Source organism: Lissotriton helveticus, chromosome 4_1 (genome assembly GCF_964261635.1).
Source record: "Lissotriton helveticus chromosome 4_1, aLisHel1.1, whole genome shotgun sequence".
Classification (NCBI taxonomy): Eukaryota; Metazoa; Chordata; class Amphibia; order Caudata; family Salamandridae; genus Lissotriton; species Lissotriton helveticus.
The window spans coordinates 1,402,111,778-1,402,134,217 of record NC_136063.1 but is presented as its reverse complement, the minus strand read 5'-3'; the positions used below and the strand labels follow the sequence as shown (position 1 = coordinate 1,402,134,217).

The 22,440-nt window shown below is 47.4% G+C and overlaps 1 protein-coding gene across 4 annotated transcripts in view; it reads left to right on the top strand.

Moving 5' to 3' along the window:
• The window catches only part of LOC144829128 (tyrosyl-DNA phosphodiesterase 2-like), a 239,853-nt gene that overhangs the window by 138,571 nt on the left and 78,842 nt on the right, over nucleotides 1–22,440 (top strand). For all 4 annotated transcript variants that reach the window (XM_078687949.1, XM_078687946.1, XM_078687947.1 and 1 more), the window contains one exon: nucleotides 21,057–21,148. In XM_078687949.1, coding sequence (XP_078544075.1) covers nucleotides 21,057–21,148 — 92 coding nt within the window. The remainder of the gene's footprint in view (nucleotides 1–21,056; nucleotides 21,149–22,440) is intronic.

The window sequence follows — 22,440 nt, the reverse complement described above, 5'->3', positions numbered from 1 at the left end:
TTTCACTTCCTTTCCCAACTTCACTGAGAGCACTATTTGAATGTAATGAATATACAATTACATTGAATGATTTACTATTAATTGTACTATGATGAATCCCTTGAGACTTCAATGAATATTTCCTTGTGGATAATAAATGCAATTTGATTAAGAATATTGCATCAGTTATATTCCATTGAATTGAATTATATATGGTGTTTTTTGGTATAAAGTGAATATTTGTATACACGTAATATTGTTAACTCGGACCGCTTTTCCTTTGTACTTATCCAAGACCCCAGGTCCTTGAGTTTACAGGGCAACCCCTTTATAACTCACAGAGTAACAACACAGGTCATGGTGTCAGGGTACTTGTTAGGTCTCAAACATTTATGGTTCTTTGTTTCAGCCAAATCAGTGTGCCTTCATAGTTGGCTTTTGTCTGGAACAAAACCGTAGATATCTCCACACTCCAAACTCAGTTGCTTAGATATCGCCACACTACTTGTGCAATTAAACCTGGCAATCACTTTCACTCACTCAAGCCTGGCGTATATAAAAACCAGACAGAGAGATTTTTCCATTTATTACATTTGTTTTACAAGTTCTTTCATCCCAAACAAACTTTTATCAACGGGCTACATCTGATGTAGACCTGTTTAGTTCCTATAGGTTCTAGATTTTATAAGTTTGCCCTCTGCTCTTTTAGTATGTCTACTTTTATTTTCTGGTCTATAAATGGATTTAACTGTCTGTCTGAGCTCATGTTATGGTAAAAAAGAAAAGAAAAACAAATGCACACTGAGGGACTTTGGGTCATCCCCCTTCAGCAATTGATTCATGAAAGTGTCATTCAGATTTTGGATCAACTCACACAAGTGTTTTCTCTGTGTCATCATGTAACTTGCTATTAGGTGCATTAGTTTATCTATACAGTGCTTCCTCTAATTCACAGCCTTTGAAGTGTCAATGCATTGCAGTTGGGTTGCGTTCTTTCACCTACTTCCAACCTACCCCTTCTCTTCTTTCACTCCTACTCAAATCAGAATTTGGTTTATTAATGTTACTCTATTGCCTACCCCTGCTTCACTCAAATGCTAATCTCTCTCAAACCCCTATGCCTACTCCACCCCATGCCTATCCGTACCACTATTACCCAAAATTCTACTTTTTCTCTAATTGCAGACAAATGCCAGTCTGCAATAGAGCTGCTGGTATTTGAAGGATTTAAAACCGACTGGTAACAAATAAGGAGACGGCATAGAAGGCATTCAAAATCTCATTATCAATTACAGATCTATACTCAGCGCAAACGAACACACATTTGAATGTCTCAAAATTAAAACATTTGCCCTGTCTTGGGCTGCTCCATGATCTTGACAAAGCGATGCTGTGTTTGGTAAAATTAGTCCTGGCCCTTGCACTGACCAGATTAGTTAATTTTCAGTCCCATGTAGGCATTTTCCTTATAATATAGTTAAGAGGAGTTGATAACAAAATTTACGTTTCATTACTTGGGTGACCAGGGTCTTTTCAGAGAAGAAACCTGACTGGTCTTAATAAATCTTCAGAGGAGGAAGTTATGATGATTTCCTAAAAGTTACAAAATTGAGGTTTTCCAACTTAATAAAAAAGAATTGGAAGAAATACTATGGGTCAAAGCCCTTGGAAATGCCACTAAATTGCAAGAGAAAAAAGGACATATGTATGGCTGGTGCTTTTATGTATTCTAAAGACCGTAAGTAGGGCCATGATCTCAGAAAATAGTTACAAAATTGGGTGTAGAATGGGAGCAACAGTATGTAAGCAAATTTAACAATACAGTATTGCATTAAATGTTCAACAATAACAGTTACATATCTCTTTAGCACTTTCTTCATTGACTTAGCAAAATATTAGCCTCGTTCTTAGCAGTAACAGCCAACATGTGTTTTGTTGTGGATAAATCTCAGGACACTTCTAGTTAAGTTACAGGTAGTTTATTTAAGGGCACAGCTGAGTGCACACCTCGCCAGCTGACCAGACCATCAACTGACACGAGTGGAACACTCCAGTACAAGTTCGAACACACATAGGTATTTTGTGAGGCTAAGGAGGTAAGAACACAAAGGAAGGCCTAACGACCACTGTCAGCCATGCTACATGAAGAACTAATTTACAACATGTTTGACCTCCTATGGTATTATTTTATAGTGACAAGTTAATGGGAAAATATGAATACATTTGCATTTAATAGTAAATGAAAAATGATCATAATGGTCTATCATGGCTTTGTGATTTTTTCATATGTGAATTAATTTAGATTTAATTTTTTAGTAAATTTGTGTGGCCGAAACCACTGAAAAAGGCTTGCCTACCCATGGTCTTTAAACGAAACTTGGAAATCCTGAGTAGAAATTTGTCCTTAGAGTGGCGGTCTCTGGCGGGCTGGTACCATTGAAAATGCTTGTTAAGCGGAGAACAACGGAAATTAAACATTGCCTTATTAATTAGTTAAATAGGGACATATTTATCAAAGGTTTCGCTTTGGCCTCTTGCTACGCAAGGGGACACAGGCTGGCGCAAAACCTAGAATGAGATTTACTTGCCATGCACAGCCGCTTTGCATGGCCCTGCGTGGCTTGGTAAATCTGGAGTAACGCAAGGCAGCGTAAGTGTCTGCTTTGCACTACTGTGCCCCAAGGGGGCGGTACATGGGTGTTCCAATGCATCCACCCAGGATTATGGTGCATTCCCACATTTACCATGACTTGTTGGCAGGGATTTTGTCAAAATGCTAGCCCTCACAGGGGCGACGTAATGAGGAGAAATATGTTTATTTCTCCTTATTCCTCGTTTTTGTATGTGTACTGCAGCACACATAGGAAGAGGAAACTGCCTCAGAGGATTGTTTTGTGCAGGAAGGTGTCCTGTGCTGCACACAAATAATCCTGCCTGCATTAGAGCTAGGGAGCACATAGTGCACCACCTCAAAGTGGACAGTAATGCACCATATAATGTTAAATGGGGCACATGCCTGCCCTCTTCCTGTCACACAATTCAGAGCACCAAGGTGTCTTGCTGCGTTGTGTGAGATTTTGATAAATCTGCACCAGAGTCTTAAAAATTTACTTTTCTTACAGGCAGCCAGTGTAAAGAAACAAAGACTCGAGTAATATTATTTCTTGGATGTAGACCTAAAGATAGAGGCCATAAATTAGTTCTCAGGTGGCTATGGTTTCAGTTGTGGTTACAACACTATCCCATAGCAAAACATTTGACTTTCAAACTGTGCTATTTCCAAAGTTACTAATGTCTTTTCAGCATATGCTAGTCTTCAATGGAAGAGGATGACAGCCATTTACTATGGTGGAATGGGTAAGGTTTCCATTTGTTGAATACCATTTTATCACTCGGATCTTATCTTGACCTTTCTGATGTGATGACAGTGCTACCGGAAGCTTATTTCCTTTCCAGTAAAGAATTGGCTTGGTAGTTTGGTCTGCCCTGTTCCCATGATGCACTGGGCCAGGGTCAGACTAATTTGCATGTAGCCAGGTTCTGAACTGGGATGGTGCAGTGATCTAAAAAACGGTGATGGATCAAGCCCTGATCTTTTGACTGGGTAGGAGTGTTCTGCTTAATTCAGATACTCTGTCCATCACCACCCCCTTTTTGAATCGTTTGGGGAATAAAGATCAGCATATCATATCTGTGGCCTAAAATAATCCTTTCGGCTTAGGTAGCTGGCATAGGTGCCTTAATTGAGGTACCTAAAAAAAACATTATGCATCACTAGGGGGGCAAAGAATTTGTAAATATATACACTCACATATTCTATCTGTGTCTTCATCTTTACTCATTAGGCGATTAATGTTGGGATACTTAGAGCACATTCTGTCCTGATGAAAGTATAATGTGTTTGAGTGGCTGTTGTGTGCCTGTGTGAATTTACAGACACACAACAGTGTTTGTTATAATTACATTTTAACGGCACATATATGTCCTCTAAAGGTTACGGTGGAACGGTTCCTACAAAAAACGCTTGCAAGCCATTAGAAAGCATTTAAAGTAAGAATAAAGAAAAATACTGAAGAGACAAGTGCCTTGCATAATGATTGGTTTTTGAATGACCCTTACTGCCACAAACAGAAAACTCACCAAATAATTTATTTGATTTCTAATGCATGTAATATTCCTTACTATTGAATTTTTGTCATTTAAGTCCTGCTTGCTTATTCATGTCTTCCAGCCACATTTCATTCTTAAATTTGTTCTTCAGATTTCATTTTCAATGAATTTTGCAGAATCACGTCCCTCTACACAACTACCATTCACAAAGGGAACTTACCTCATCCATAGCTCTTCGAAAGCCACTTAAAATAGTCTTGGATTTTGCTTTTGAATTATAAACTCTGGTCTTTCAATGAGCCCTGAATAGTATTTATGTAAGCTTGAAAACACCCAATATTAGATGACTAACATCCTCATCTCTATTAATGTTCTAGTGATGAGTCATACTACCCAATTTCCACTACCAACATGGCAATTAATATTTTACTTTCATAGGATTTGTCTTTTTCCTGTCACATTATCTTCCCTATTGTGCATGTGAAAACTTTATAGAAGTTTAATATTATTAGACTTCCAATCCCCGAAAAATATTTGCACGAAATCTATTGACAGAAAATAATTTAGGTATTAACCGTTCCAGGATTTGGTGTCTTTGCTGATTTGCTTGTTTTTTTTCTTGATTGTCTGAAAGCAAATACTTTTCTTGCAACTCTGAAACATAGATTGTATGATGTCGTATCACCATGCCATGCCTTTCCTGTCTGTAACCCAGGACCAGGCATGGCAGGAACAGGAAGGGGTGGGGTTAGAGAAAGAAAAGTCAGTCCGCGGCAAGACGCGTTAAAATAAAGACGCAATGTAACCTCCCACTGGTGTCCCATGTAATTTGCATAGCGGGACCAGCGGAGATATGAAACTGGCGACGAGGGAGAGATAGAGGCACCCCCCTCTATCCTGATAGCTACACCTGCGCACAAGAAAGAAAAAAAAACGCTACCACGAGTGAGGAGGTGCGGAGCGTCTTCAAGGACTGCCAGACCACTGAAGGCCATGAGGCGAGAACGCCGGGGACAGGAGCACAGAAGACGGAGCACCCTGTGAGGAAGGGAGGCAGAAGTCATCACAGCGGCCATTTTACAGTCAGGCAGTTTTCCCTTGAATAAGCTTGGTCCCCTGCATGGCGGCCATCTTAAAGTCAGGCATCACCAGAAAAGTGCCCCAGAGCTGGCCGGAAAGCGCGACTAAGGCCCCCAGATGCCAGTGGGGACCATTGATGCACGGAGTGAGGCAATGCTGAAGTCAGGCGCCACCCAGAAAAGCACCTCGAAGCCTGCCAAGAGTGCAACCGAGGTCCCTAGACAGCCGTGGGACCCACTGAAGCACGGAGTGAAGCTACAGACACCCCATCATGTCCAGACGACCTGACTCGTCGCAACCGGCGGGGACCGGCTCTGCGCCAACTGCCCCGCCGCCTGTACCAATGTTCCTAGGAGAATCATTCCTGCATCCTGCTGAACTCTTAATATTGACGTCCGGAAACAGTATGGGGCCTAAATGGAAGAGTTGGCTTGAAGATTTCCAGGATTTTATGAAGGGCTCACAAGTTCAAAATCCCGACAAGCAACTCATCGCTCTGCGGAACTTAGTGGGCAAAGATGTTGGACAAATCATCAAAGAACTGCCCCCAGCTAATGCGGCATCTTACGATGATGTGAGAGAGGCCCTGAACAGAAAGTTTCTTCCCAAGTGAAACCTTGACTACGAGCGCTGCACTTTCAATCTTGCGTCGCAAGAGTGAGATGAGCCCATGAGTGATTTCATCTCCCGTCTCAAACGTCTGGCTCGCTATTGCGAATTTGACAACTTCAGCACAGAAGATGCACTTTGCCTACGCATCATTGACGGGTGTCATTCGGAATCGCTACGACGTCGACTATTAAAAAAGCATTACTCTCTCAAAGATATAGAATAACTCACCCGAATAACCGACCAAGCGGAAGAGCATGCCAAGAAGATGGAAGCCAGCAAAATGGAAAAGACAGAGAAAAGAGACCAGGCTCTCCGCGTACAGTCGCACACTGAGCCGAGACGTCGTCCAGATCATCTGCTGTCTGGAAAATCCAAGAAATCATTTCATGCAAGGTCACCTCGCAGTGGAAACCAAAGCAGTTACACCAGAAGACAACCATCACAGTGCTATCGGTGTGGGCAGGATTAACCCCACTCGGGCCCATGCCCAGCCATCGGCCAACAATGTCATCGATGCGGGAAAGATAACCATTTTGAAGCTGCCTGCCAAACCCGTCGCAAAGAAACAGGACTGGATAAGCGGAGCACGGGGTCACGTCACCATGTCAGAGCTGTCCAAGGGAGAAGGAAGTGATCAACGAGCTCATCAAGGTCCAGCACTCAGTCACACAGCTCATACCGATCTCACAGGTCGACGTCCAGAGAATCCCCTAGACTTACCCCGATTTCGCAAGACAGTGACGAGTATGTATATATGGTGGCAGACCCAGACAGGTTGAAGAAATACCCATGGTTGGACATTCTGATGGGAAGACACTCTGCCAAGTTTGTCCTAGACACAGGTGCATCACTTAACTACATTTGCGTCACTGAGTATCAAAAAATGAAACCAAATCCAAAACTGGAGCCAGCTGCAGTACGAGTCTACACCTGGTTGTCCAGAGAACCACGCCGTGTCTGGGACAATTTCCCACAACATTGACATACAAAAACAGAACGATTCAGTCACGCACCCACGTCATTGAAGGACCCAAAACAGATGACTGCCTACTCAATCTACCAACGGCAGAACGTTTGAAGCTGTGGAAATTTTGTACAGAGTGGATGACTTGCCAGACATTGTCAGCAAGTTCCCGAAGCTCTTCTATGGTCTAGGGAAACTAGCCCATTTCAAGGTCAAACTGCACATTAATGAGCAAGTTACACCAGTGGCGCAGCATCACAGGAAAGTGCCATTTCACTTGCAGCAAACGGTGGATGACGAACTTCAAGACCTAGTACGAGCAGACATCATAGAACGCTCGACTGGGCCCACCCCATGGGTGTCGCCAGTAGTAGTTGTGCCCAAGAGAGGACAAGATAACAAAGTACGCTTATGTGTCGACATGCGAGCCCCGAACACCACCATCAAAAGGGAGCGGCATCCAGGACCTCACATCAGCGACATGATCACCCGCTTAAATGGAGCGACTGTTTTCTCAAATCTGGACCTCAACAAGGGGTATCACCAACTGGAGTTGCATGACAAATCAAGATACATCACCACATTCACTACACACCAAGGGCTCTTCCGATACAAGCGCCTTAACTTTGGGATCTCGTCCGCAGCCGAGATTTTTCAGGAAGCCGTTCGGCGAGTAATACATCACATCCCGAATGCATTCAACTATAGTGACGATATCCTGGTGTTTGGAGAGACTCAGAAAGACCACAACAAGGCATTGGATCGGGTGTGCCACGCACTCCTGGGCGCCAACCTCACACTTAACAAAGATAGGTGTGAGTTTCACAAATCCACCCTAAAATTAGATGGACACATTTTCTCAAAAGAAGGCATGAGACCAGATCCTGAGAATTTATCAGCATTATCCTGCACCTCACAACCACAAGATGTGAGCGTCGTCCGTTCGTTCTTGGGCATGGCTAGCTACTGCGCCCGGTACATCAAGGACTATGCAACCATCAGTTACCCACTACGTGAACTGATACGACAAGGGCAGAGTTTTCACTGGTCAGATACATGTGAACAAGCATTCAATGAAATCAAGACCGCTGTGAATTCAGCCATCAACTTGCCATATTTTAACCCTAAACAAAAGACGGAAATCACAGTAGACGCCAGCCCCGTTGGGCTCGGGGCCATTCTGGCCCAATACAATGACAAAAAAGATCAACGCCACATCGTTGCATATGCCAGTCGCAGTCTCACCGACACGGAAAAAGCATACTCCCAACCGGAAAAAGAGAGCCTGGCAGTTGTATGGGCGTGTGAACATTTCCACCTCTTCGTCTATGGCAAGCATTTTACCCTCATCACCGATCCCCATGCTCTGACAACCATCTTTGGCAACCCTCGGGCAAAGATGCCTCTGAGGATTGAACCGTGGGGAATCCGCCTGTAAGACTACACGTACACCATCATTCAAAAACCCAGAAAGGCCGAAAACCCGTTGAATTACATAATTACATATCACGACATCCCCAAGCTGGGACGCAGGTGCGGCCATTGGCAGCAGAAGAATATCTCCATTTCGTCATCGACCAAGCATGCCCGCCTGCTGTCCCACTCGAGACAATCATAGAAGCATCAGCAAAAGATGCCACATTACAGAACATCATGCACAAACTCATGGAGACACTTGGAAGAACTAAATACAAATGGCGCCATCAACACGCAAGAACTCATGGCATTCAAGCATGTCAAAGATGACCTCTCCATCAGCACCAATGGTCTGTTACTAAGAGACAGGAGAATCGTAATTCCTCATCAATTGAGGCAAGGCACGGTCAACCTGGCACATGAAGGACATAGAGGAGTGGTAGCCACGAAGAAGGCACTAAGTGAACGTGTCTGGTTTCCTGCGCTTGACCAGATGGTAGAAACTACATTACAAGACTGCCCACACTGCCAACTGGTGGGGCGAGAAGAACCACAAGCCCCTCTACAGATGTCAGATCTCCCAGATAGCGTATGGCAACATGTGGCAGTCGATTTCTTTGGCCCGTTGAAATCAGGGAAGTACATCATTGTTATCATGGATGAAGATTCTCGATTCCCCATTGCTCACCAAATCTCATCCACCACAGCAGCTGCTGTCATACCAGTCATTGATGAAGCATTTGCTGCATGGGGAATCCCTACAGTCGTAAAGACAGATAATGGACCACCATTCAACGGACAGGACTGTGCAGAATTTGTGAGACATCTAAATTTAAGACACCGAAAGATCACTCCCTTGTTGGCTCAGGCTAACGGAATGGTGGAGCGATTCATGGCCACCATAAAAAAGACCATGCAACAAGCTGAATTAGCTCATCGGGACATTATGCTAGCCCTAAACGAAGTGTTACGAGCATACCGGACCACGACACATAGTACTACTAATCAATGTCCTGCCACCCTAATGCTGGGGCGCATCCCACGCACTCGGATACCAGCTGCAGATGCCATCACACAGTCCAGATTCACGAACTCAGAACAAGAAACACTGGTAGAGCTTGATCGAACCAAGAAGGCGAAAATGAAGGAATATTCGGATCAACCTAGGAATGCCAAGACGGCTGATATCCGAGAAGACGACTGGGTGCTAGTGAAGCAGGAAAGGGAAACCAAGGCTGACAGCCGCTACTGTGCTCAGCCGCTACAAGTAATCAAGAAGACTGGGACCATGATCACGGCGGAATCCGGTGTCAAGAGAACAACTAGGAACGTGTCACACTTCAAGAGGTGTAATCCTATGGTATATACTCAGGCTCGAGATCCGAACTGGGACATTGACGAGTCAAGTCAAGAAGAAGACGATTATATGTAGAAGCCCACCCAACATCAGGAATCAGTGACAGCAGCGAAAGGCATCACTCCACTCCACCACGAAGCAGTCGACCACAGAGAATGGTTCGGAAGCCTAGCCGACTCATTGAAGACCTCTGAAAATAAAACTTTGAACACTCAAAATACAAAAAGGGGAGATGTCCTATCACCATGCCTGTCCTGTCTGTAACCCAGGAGCAGGCATGGCAGGAACAGGAAGGGGTGGGGCTAGAGAAAGAAAAGTCAATCCGCGCCAAGACGCGGTAAAATAAAGACGTGCTGTAACCTCCTGCTGGTGTCCCGTGCAATTTGTATAGCGGGACCAGCGGGGATATGAAATATATCATTCCCTAACACTTGATCCCTCCCCACTGAGCCCTTCTTTATGCACCCAGGCCATGTTGTTTTTTCACTTGAGTCTGTTTAAAGATTTTCCCACCGGTTTACTTCAGGAAAATATAAGAGGTTTAAACCCATTGCACAGCTATGAATCATGAGGCTACGAACCTCTTGTCACAGTAACGGGTGGACGATACCCATGCTGTTGTGATATCCTGCTGCGGTTGTTGAGGCTGAAGGTATTGGGCAGGGAAAGAGCTCATCTAAACAAACCCACCTTTATGTTCATAGTGTTTAGACAGTGGTATCCGGTTTCAACCTTTTTTCATTTTGACGTCACCCATCACCTTTTGCAGGTGGGCAACAAAGTGCTCTCTAGAAGATTTAACGAAGCGAGGAGATTACCCTTTCTTTACCAGTAATTTTATACATTCATATGAATTTTATCATATATTGGTATATCTTGAGGGCAGTGAAAGTGTTACATTGTTATTGGAGGTAGGTGGTGTGTTCTTATTTATGATGTACACAGAAGCTGTGCTCCGCTCAATCTTCCTCTGCATTATCATTAGATTAATTATACATTGAAATGCTCTGCTTCTTAATTTTCCAGACTGGTCAATTACATCTCGTTGACCTTTGGGAGGCAGAGTGGGCAAACACAGTGTGACTCCTATAGGCCATCCATTTTAGTAGACTAAAGGAAGTGAGTTTTGAAATGCCTGGCTTGCTACATTTCCTTTCAGCCCTTATTCTGACAGTTTCTAATTTTTGTGAAAGAGGGGTTATTACGATAAAATTGGAGCACTATGTGTTGAACCGTATGCCATTATGGCCACTGTTTACAGTACATAAGGGCTTTGATCACGGTAGAGTTCTTCCTACGATCCTTTACATTCCACAAAAAATGGATCACATATTTTGAGAAAATGGGTAGATAGTATTTGATGCTTAAATATTGAGAATACAGTAGTGAAAATAACAATGTGCAGTTGTTTTGTAAAAGTTAAACTGCAGCTGATATTTTTGCTGTTCGTATGTGTTCTGGAAATTCAGTAGTGGGCTTTCAATTTCTGAGAAATTAAAATAGCTGTTGAATTATTTCTTAAAATCATTCCAATAGGTATTTCTGACGTGCCAGTCTTATATATTTGACTAAGTACTCCACTGCTGTGTTTATAAACAAATGCCTTATAAATGTGTTAGCCATTCATCTAAAGAATATAGGCGTGAGAGTAAATGCAAGAGGGGCATCTATTAAGTGTTGATGAATGTGGGGAACAGTTGTGGCATTTTGTTAAGTGAAGTTCATTATGGAATAAGCGATATGCGCCAGAGGATTGATTATAAGATTTAGTGGACGCAAGATATTGTGACTAAATTGACCTTATGCAATTTTACTTTGTCTGGGTCATGTAAGTAACAACTTGGCACATTTAAAAAAATGCAATGTCTAGAAGTGCTTGAATAGATATATAATCTTGAAAACCAAGCTGACAAGAGTCACTAACTCTGTTTATTTATATATGTGGTCCTCGTGCATTTACTGTAGCACAAACGGTTGGATGGAACGTGCTATTGCAAGGCGGGGCCCCGAAGGGGGCTCAGGAGCCGGCGCCATAACCCGGTGTCGAGCCCCCAGGAGGAGGGGGCGGGGGTACCCGGCTTGGCGCAAAAAGCAGGTACGCCGAGCAAGGCGCATGGAAAGCCCCCAAGGGTCACCCCCCCTCCCACATCGCCGCCGCCAATGGGGGTACACGCGGGATTCAAACCCCCCAATGGCGGGAGGTGGCGCAAAACCCAAAGGGCTAGACGGGGGGCTTATAAGCGCTGCTCCCCCAGGTATGCTCCTATCATCCAGGAGCGGGGGAGCAGCACGATGGAAGAAGAAGAGCTTGTGGGCGAAAAACAGGGATGCCGTGTTGCGCGACGACCGGGAACCACGACCGGCCCAAATTCAAAGATTGGCCTACGCGATCTTATATACTGCCAAGAGCAAGCTGCTGTATATGCGGAATTGCTACCATTGTCGTGTAGGCCAAAGGATTTATGGGGCCCCTTACAGGAGTATTAGCTGAAGACTGAGGAGAGGGATGGTGGGGAAGATGCGGAGATAGGTACCCCTGGGGTGGAGGCTCCCCTCATTTCAGACGCTTAAGGAGAAGGGCAATGTTCCTACTCACAGGCCCTCACTGATACTGAGTCTGGTGATTGTATATTATAAACTGGCACTATAGTGCTGCGAACTCATGTAATGTGGATGGCGGACTTATGGATGTTAGAGATTGTTCATTCTTATGTTTTGACATGTGCACGAGTGTTCACTGTTCGCCTCATTTGCTGAGCCTTTAGTAATGCCCCTCATGGATAGCATGCCCGGTTTTGCTACTCGACTCCACTGCAGATACTACATTCCTGATGTCCTTACCTGCTACGATGCCTCTTAACCCTGATTGTTATTTGATTTCCTTATGGTGCCCATCATTATTGGCTGTGCTGAATATGTATGTTTTTTTTTTCTTCTCTGATGTCTGTGTTATGTATGCATAACAAGTGTCACGAAGAATACCAAAATAAAGTTTTCAAAAAAAAAAAAACACGATCGGCCCAGCAGCGCGGGGACAAGGGAGCAACCGGCAGGAGCCTACCCCGCGGCGACTCGAGCCCACCAGCGACGCCCCCGGAGCCCACCCGGGGCAGGCTGGACCACGCGGCGGCAGCGACTGGGAAGTGACTGGCAGGAGCCTACCCCGCTGCACACCAGGACAGGAGGACGCCCGACTCCACCGGAGCCCACCTGGCGAGTGCAGGACTGCACGAAGAATATGCCCGACTCCACCGGAGCCTACCCGGTGAGTGTGGGACAGCGAGAGAAGGCCACCCGACTCCACCGGAGCCCACCCGGCGAGTGTGGAACAGCTGGAAGGTACAACCGACTCCACTGGAGCCCAACCAGCGAGTGCGGAACGACGTGAAAACGACACCCGACTTCACCGGAGCCCACCCAGCGAGTGCGGGACAGCGCGACGACTAAACCCGACTGCACCGGAGCCCACCCGGCGAGTACAGGACAGCGGAAAAATACACCTGACTCAGCCGGAGCCCACCCGGCGAGTGCAGGACTGCCCGGGAAGTACGCCCGACTCATCGGGAGCCCACCCGGTCAGTACAGGACTGAGGGGAACAGCGGCCGGCAATAACACTCCCCCGGGCGCCTCTGGACTAAAGGCAGCGCGACCGGAACGCGAGCGCGCGGCACCCACTCACCTCACTTCAGACAGCTCAGCGGAAGAACACCAGAAGGCTCGGGAGGCCGGCGGGGAAAACACGGGGCGGCCCGGGGACCAAAGACACCGGGAAGTGAGAGAGGAGTGGCCCAAGTCATACACAAGCGCTACAGGCCGAGGAAGTGCAAGATATAGCACCCTCGGGTCTGGGGAGGGCTGAGGAGGCAGCGGAGGCAGCACCAGCGCCCTCTAGAGGGGGAAAGGCATACGACAGGACAGATGAAGGCAAACAAGCGCAAGCAGCGGCAAGGAAGCAGCATAAGCAGCAAGGAGGCCTTTTTGGTGCAGAAAACAGCGGCAGCACCCCGCCAGCGCTAACAACAGCAGTCAAGTTTGGTGTAAAGGCACTGGTGGAAGCACCCCGCCCAACCACACAGTTTTGGTGCATAACAACTGCGGCAGCACCCGGCTCGGGACACATGGCCAAGAAAGGGGGCACGCGGAAGGGCCAGGAGGGCCTGACTGACCTACTGAGGAGAATATGGGCAGCCTCGGCGGTGCATGGGGAGGACTGGCTGCAGCAACAACTCGACCGCGACCCAGGGGAGGGGACAAGCAGACAGCAGCGCGGCGCAAGCACACCACCGGCTGCCAAGAGGAGTAGGAGGGCACCAGCAAAGCTCGCAGACGCAGCGAGGATCACGAAGGGGCCAAACAAGCGGATCCAGCCACCTGCAGCCAGCACGGCGGCGGCGGGACCGGTCTAGGGGAACAATGACACACCAACAAACGGTGAGCATATTAGCGCAATCATTCAGGAATGTTGCAGGACTATGGCATCAATGTAATTGAAAGGGTTAGGGGTGCAGAGCGCAGTGACACCAGGGGGGCAAGCAAGCACAGGGCAGGGGGCTGTGCAGACAGGGGGAGCCACGGACCCACAGGGGACCGAGGCCACAGGGTTACCTTGGCACCTGCTCAACCCAGGTATGGAGCAGCAGCACCGGTTAGGGGAGCAGGCCTCGGCAAGTGCAGAAGGGGAGGTAGGGTCACCCACGGTGGCATGGGGGAACACCCCACCCACGATCATACCCCAGTAGCAGTACCAATACCCGAGGCATACACGCGGACCTCACCGGTTCCGACATCCATGACCACCAAGGCCACAGGTCTAGCCTGCCTCATACCCTTAGCAGTGAAAGAGAGGATCTGGAGGAAGGAGTTTATAGATATCTTTTCATTACTTGAAATACAGTTAGAGGGTTTTGATCTGACGACATGCGATAAGAAGGAGGAAGATAGGAAGGAGAGGAGAAGAGAGCGCAAGGAATGAACATTCGATAATTGGTTAGACGCATTCAGGATCATGGCATGCATCATAGTTGAAAAATACACAACGCACAGCGGCAGTTCCAGGGCGACGCTTGGCTAGAATATGATAAGGGTTTCAGGCTAAAAATGCAGACACACCCGGAAATGGAGTGGAATGAGGAGGACGTCTACGGGTTCATCCATAAGATGATGGTGGCAAATAAGGTCAGAACATGGGGCGGGGTGGAGCGAACACCCCTTTCGTGGCCCCTTTCAGAAGGGAAAAGGGAGGCCTTTTCAGCCTTTTCAAAAGCACAAGCACGCCAGCGCAGGAAGGGGAGCACACGCCAGCGGGCCACCAGTAATATGCTGTAAATTTGAGGCCAGCAAATGCACATACGGGGCAGTGTGTAAATTCCAACACTTATGTTCAACATGCAGGGGGGCACCCCGCTGCAAGCTGTAGGCGCAAAGACGACCCAAAGCGTGTCAAAGGGAGAAAAAGAAGCAATGAGGGAAGCGGAGGGGGCTGAGAGGGGGAGCGAGACTGGGCGGCGCCCTGCTAGCGTGGTCCCCCATTAACACACAGAGATTATGCGCGCTAGCCAACAGATACCATAACAAACCAGATGCAGAGACACTGGTGCACGGCTTTGAGAATGTCTTTCCCATTCCCTTCAGCGGCCCCCTCCCACCCAGCTGCGAGAGAAATTTGAAATCAGCATTGCAGCACCCAGGGGTATTAGCTAAAAAGATAGAGAAGGAGAGACAACTTGGCAGAATTGAGGGCCCCCTCCCAGCCTCAAGGGGTAGGGAGTTGGTCATTTCACCACTTGGGGTGGTACCAAAAAAGGAACAGGGGCAATTCTGACTGATCCACCACCTATCATTCCCAGATGGCATGTCAGTAAACGATGGGATAGAAGCAGAGGTATGCTCAGTAACCTATTCTACGATTAACGATGCAATAGACCTGATAAGGGCTACAGGCAGCAGGACTCTCATGGCAAAGGCAGACATCGAGTCGGCGTTCCGCCTACTCCCAGTTCACCCCGATAGCTTCCACTTGTTAGGTTTCCAGTGGGAGGGACATTACTATCATGTCAAAGCAATGCCAATAGGATGCTCAGTGTCATGCGCATACTTTGAGCTATTCAGCACATTCATAGAATGGACACTACATGATAGTCACCCCACAGGCGGGAAACTGCATTACCTAGACAATTTCCTGTTTACCGGCCCAGCTGCGTCCCCCAAGTGCGAGGAGACCCTGAGGGCATTCATTAGGCTAGCAGGCGAGATAGGGATCCCCCTATCCAAAGACAAGATGGAGGGGCCAACCACAAAAATCACTTTTCTGGGGATCGAGCTGGACTCGGTCACATCTAGGCTACCACCCGAGAAAGTAGAAGACTTTAGACAGGACATAAGGAACCTATGCGGGTCCAACAAGGCTACATTGAGGGACATACAACAGCTCATAGGGAAATTAAATTTCGCAACTAGGGTCATCCCAGCAGGCAAGGTGTTCGCTAGGTGATTAACACAGCTGACATGCGGCCTCACGCACAAACACCACCACGTGCGGCTCGGGCCGAAGTGAAAAGGGACCTGCGAATGTGGGATACCTTCCTGGCAGACTTCAACGGGGTGCTGATATGGAGGGAAGGCTGGCTGACCAGTAAACAAATTGAATTGCACACCAATGCGTCAGGGAGCACAGGGTTTGGAGCAATCTTGAGGGAAAAGTGGAGCGCAGGACAGTGGCCCACCAGCTGGCATAGGTGAGGCATAACGGGCAACATAAAATTTTTGGAACTCTTCCCAATCGTAGTGGCACTAGTAATTTGGAAAAGGGAGCTCTGGGACATGAAATTGACCCTATTGTCTGACAACAAGGGCGTAGTGCAGGCGATTAACAGAGGGTCGGCCAGGTGCCCAGACACACTGAGACTAATGTGACGTCTGGTTATCTTACAGCTGGAAGGCAACATAGAGCTGCGAGCAAGGCACGTGCCAGGGGTGGAGAACGAAATAGCAGACGCGCTATCCAGAGACAAGATGTGCAAATTCAGGGTACTGGCACCAAGGGCAGAGGCAAATATGACCCCCTTCCCCACTCAGCTCTGGGAATTGGCAGGGTAGACCTTTCAGAACTGATCAAACACGCGCTCGACCCAGCTGCAGCCAAACGATACAGTAAATACGTAGCAACGGTGATGAGAGTGGGGGCATCCAATCCCTAGCTAATGAGGGAGGCACTCGCAGGGCGGCAGAGTAGTTCATTGGCTGGGCCTATGAGCGGAAGAGGTCTCACCTGGCGGCCGTGGCACACTATGCAAATCTGGAAACAGGTCATAACCCAATTGCATCCCACTACATCAGGACAGCTATGAAGGGTTGGATAAGGAAGGAAGGAAAGACAGTGGACACAAGGCACCCAATAGATTTTGAAAAGCTAGGGGCGCTGCTGGAGGCATTGGAGGGCGTAACAACTGACAGATACGTGCTGCTGCTCTTCAGGGCAGAGTTCACCACGGCCTTCTTTGGGGCATTTGCAGCAGCGAGATAGTGGCCCCTGCCAGAGAGGGCCAGGCCGAGCACTGCTTGCAGGCCAGCGACGTGACGCCCAAGGCAAAGGGAGTGGAGATGGTGCTACGGCGGTCAAAAACAGACCAGGAGGGCAAGGGGACCATAGTCAGATTACAAAACATCCAAGAGCAGAGACACTGCGCGGTATGCTGCCTGTTCGCATTCATGGCGGTACGTCCAGCGGGGGAGGGCCCCCGGTTCAAACACAGGGACGGCACCCAGCTGAGCAAGTTTCAGTTCACAGCAGTGATGCGCCTCGCACTCAGCAGGGCGGGCCTACCCCCGAGAGGCTTTGGGTCCCATTCTTTCCGGATAGGGGCAGCCACGACCGCAGCACAATATGGGATGTCCGAGGCAGGAATACAGGCGGTAGGAAGGTGGCGCTCACGCGCATACAAAACGTACGTGAGGCCCCAGCTGCTATGACCGGAGGGCACGTGGGGCGACCTAGGAAGTGACTGGCCGTTTTCCCATTGCTCCAACAGGGAAAAGACAGCACCTGGTATGGGTGGTGGGCCACTCCTTTATCAGACGGATGGAAGCCTGGTGGAAAAACTCTGGCTGCACACTCGGGGACAGACCGAGGCACACGTGCATCCGATGGTTCGGACGGTCTGGCATGCAATGGGAGCAGCTGGCGGCAGCCCTCAAGGGCCTACAGGAAGAAGCAGGGCGGCACCCGGACGTTCTGATCATACACCTGGGAGGGAACGACCTGGCCGGGATGGGGTGAAGAGCGCTGCTCCTCGGGATACAAAAAGACCTCATCGAGAAGTCCAGGGCGTTTGGGCGCACGTCAATAATCTGGTCCGAGCTGATCAGTAGAAAGGAATGGCGCGGGGCGGAATCATACAAAGGGGTGAAAAACTCAAGAAAAAATTAAACCTCACAGTGAGCAAGTTCTGCAGGGCAAATGACCTGGGATCAATCAGGCATGGGCTGATACACACGGGCCGCCTGGAATACTACTCCAGCGACGGGGTGCACCTCTCCGAGCAGGGCATGAGAATGTTCTAGTGCAACCTGTGGGGCGCCATGGTGTTGGCAGGTTGTCAGTAACAAGTCAGGACGTAAGAGGGGGAGCCGCAGGAAGACGGCAGACTCCCTGACGGCGTGGCGAAAGGCTACACTGAGAACGGTTGGAACGAAGGCACACGGCAGGGCGGTGCACCAGAATAGGTACACTCACCTTCAGATGCCGCACGTCTGGGTGAGGTGGCCTAAGGACAGTGACTCTGGGATGCCTCACGGCTGAGTTACATGGCTACCAAAGGAAGGGGTAGCAAACGGAGACGCGCTCGCAGCCCAGCCCCCTCAGGATGGCAGGGCACAACAAAGTCGGACAAGGTAGCGAGGCGGCCTAACTCTGGGACAAAGGCTACCCCCTTCCCGCGCAAATGAGGCGCAAGAAATTTCAAACCTACCAAAGAACCGGCCCAGAAGGGCCAAGAGATAATTGTAAGGAAATGTATAATGATATAACATGCGAAATGCAAAAATATACTTGTTTCCTTGTAACCCTAATAAACTGCGGCCAACAAAAGACCACCACGAGACAAGAAGTGTAGTGGCTTTCTTGGCGGGAGGGGAAATACCGAAGGGAAAGGGATGGCGCATACATGTAGGAGGGGGGCAGGGTGCGGGGGTTATTGCAGAGGCGTGCCCCCGAAGGGGGCTCAGGAGCCAGCGCCATAACCCGGCGTCGAGCCCCCAGGAGGAGGGGGCGGGGGGACCTGGCTTGGCACGAAAAGCCGGTATGCCGAGCAAGGCGTGGGGAAAGCCCCCAGGGGTCACCCCCCCACATTGCCGTGGCCAATGGGGGTACATGCGGGATTCTAACCCCCCCAATGGCGGGAGGTGGCGCGAAACCCAAAGGGCTAGACAGGGGCTTATAAGCGCTGCTCCACCAGGTATGCTCCTATCATCCAGGAGCGGGGGAGCAGTACGGCGGAAGAAGAAGAGCTTGCCCCACCCACTCACACCAAAGGAACAGCAATGTCGCAGGTCTGAGAAAGGCAAAAGACGTGGCGAAGGGCTACGCTGAGAACGGTTGGTACGGAGGCACACCGGAGGGCAGTGCGCCAGAATAGGTCCACTCACCTTCAGATGCCGCACAGCTGGGTGAGGTGGCCTAAGGACAGCGATTCTGGGATGCCTCATGGCTGGGTTACATGGCTACCAAAGGAAGGGGTAGCAAACAGAGATGGTGCTCTCAGCCCAGCCCCCGCCGGATGGCAGGGCACAACAAAGTCGGATAAGATAGCGAGGCGGCCTAACTCTGGGACAAAGGCTACCCCCTTTCCGCGCAAATGAGGCGCAAGAAAATTCCAACCTACCAAAGAACCGGCCCAGAAAGGGCCAAGAGATAATCGCAAGGAAATCTATAATGATATAACATGCAAAATGAAAAAATATACTTGTTTCCTTGTAACCCTAATAAACTGCGGCCAACAAATGACCACCACGAGACAAGAAGTGTAGTGGCTTTCTTGGCGGGAGGGGAAATACCGAAGGGAAAGGGATGGCGTATACATGTAGGAGTGGGGCAGGGTGCGGCGGTTATGAGATCAGCCACAAAGCAGATGCCTAAAGTGTCTACGTCTGTTGATGCATGCCATGTTGAATTGGCTAATGGATATGCTAGTAGTATCTTCAAATTGGAGTTCTGTATGTTAAGGTTGGCACCTCACATCTGTATGAGGGTATATGGTCTCTGTTTTATGATTAGCATGCTAATTGTTTAGTGATCGTTTAGGATGGGTTTGTTTGTGTCTTGACATCTGACCCTATTTTATCTTCTCCCTTGCCCTTTTTAAAATGGAAAATATTTCAAGTGAAAAGAATCTGTTAATTTTTAGTTCATAATTCTTTCTGTTTATGGGATTTTAGTATTAAATCTTAACTATCTTTAGTACAGAGTTGCAAACGTGTTCAATTGTTGGAATGTATTACTGTATTTGGTGTAGAACTTAATTTATATGAATGTAACTTTTAATAAAAAAATCTTTTTACACTAAGCCATCACAGTTTTCTAACCAATGATAATTTGTGCAGTTTATCAGTTATTTTCACCATAAGATATTTCATGAAGTGTGATAATGGATGCTATAATGAAAAAAGGATTTCTTTATAAATAGAAGTGCACGTGTCACATAAGTAATTAAAATTGACAAAGTGCGGTGAATGACGGTTATGAGAAGGTAAATAGTCTCACGTGCATCCCAGAGTATGTGAAAGAATACAACCACACAACCAGTATAAAACCAGTGACCCAAAAAATATTACCTGTGAACTAATCCAAAATGTAACTGACAATGCCTCAAGTTCAGACTGAATGCCCCATAGCCAAATAAGCTAATGGCAGAAAGAGGCTGATACAAAACCTCTTAGATGCCTGTCTTAAATATATTATTAAAAAACAAAAGGTCTTGACTTAGGCAAGTACAATCCAGATATCCGATATAAACTCCTTGATTCAGTAGATGTACCAGCTCAGTGGGCAAAGTAGTTTGCTCTCTGTTTTCACCATTAACATGCATTCCTTGCATACAGTGGGCTGCACAGTTTCAAATTAACAAGTATACTCACTATGAAACCACTGGGATTCCAGATTATAAAAATATGGGGAATATTTCAAATCCTGTTTCGTAGCTTCTCAATTGCTTGTTTCTAGCTACACTGAACATTAATGTGTACTTGAAATGTATCCAATGTTTTCATGATATTCAGCCACTCTATGTGTAAACGACGTCTTTCTGGTATCATGATACTGCAACAAATAAGTGTCTGCAACAGTTGTGGTGATGTTTTAATTGTTCAACCATGTAGCTTTTAATAATTATATTTCTAAAATGTATGTCATCATTCTAAGTCACAAATGCAATATACTTATGAGTATTGTGTTGTGTATGTGCTTGCTAATGAATTGGTAGCTTAATGGCGTGCTAAACTTACTTCAACCTGTTGTTCTTGCCTCAATATATATATCTGTTTAGATACGACCCAGATGTAATTTTTCTGCAGGAAGTCATTCCTCCTTACCTTGCCTACCTGAAGAAGAGAGCAGTCGGCTACACCATCATTCCTGGTATGAGCATACATCATGAACTTCCTTTTTTTAATGGTCAATGAAATCATTTGATATTTGAATGGGGAGAATGAAAAGTGTCCTGGAGTCTGACTTTTGTTTTTTTAGCTAAAAAATACTGTTGCACTGGTATTAAAATAAGCCATACCAACTATGTACAGCAAAATGTGATTTCACCTTCTCAGGCAGATGTAAAGTGGCTTGATGGTTAAAGTGTGAGGATAGAGCATACTTTATGTTTACCAATAAGTTTGCATTATAAAATGGCTTGAATTTAACATATGCTGTGCATTCATTCCTGGAAATGTGTCTCAATGTTTGTGGTCTCTACAATAGACATGCCTTTCATCCTTCTCTGTAAAGTGTGCCATCTTACTATTGTGAAACATTTTCACTTGCTGTGCCACATGCCTGCAATATATGACGTTTTGTTTATAGGAATTATCACCAGATTTCAGACTTGGATCTAATTTCCAAACACTAGTCTGCACAATCAAATTTAATATCTGTTATAATTTCTTTATAACTACCAATTGGGCGTCAAAGCTACAGAAAACAGGGCTCACCTTCGGCCTCCAATAATGCACCACACTCCCCTCCTCGAGTGGACACTCAGAACAGTGTAGACCTTTTTGCAGAAACCGGTCTGGGCTGACGACCTTCGCATGCTGCATGGCTTGACTTTGCTGATGATGTCTCACAATTGATGTGGTTTACCAGTGGGTAGTTGACTGGCCGATACCAATCGGGCCGCCGGTCGGAACCACCCGCATGGGGTAGCGTTGCCCGCCCCTATGGCTCATGCCTTATTGTCTTACCTTATTGGGGTTTTCTTTTGTTGGAAATGTTATTGTTTCACGATATGGTTCTTGTTCTCGAAGTTCCGCTGGTTACGATTGTGCACTCATGGGGATTGCCTCTCCTGGGCAGTTGGGAGGCTGGGTGGTGGGTGGGGGGCGGGATATGTAATGCTTTCTGAACCTTTTTTTTTTCTTTTTTGCTATTGCTTGAGTGATTGTGTGGAGGTTGGGAGCGAGAAGCTGGGGTCATTACTACTGGACAGTGTTGCTGGTTTTGTGCGATGGCCGCGATAGGCAGGCAGTCTGGCCCGTCCAGACTCACATTGATGTCTTGGAATGTTCGGGGTTTGAATACCACACGGAAACGCAAACAGGTGTTGAACTATGCAGCACGACACCGGGTGGATGTCCTCTTTCTTCAGGAAACACACTTGGCACCATTCGCTGACGTACCTGTGGCTAAGAGTTGGGGTTCACACAGATTTTTTTCTA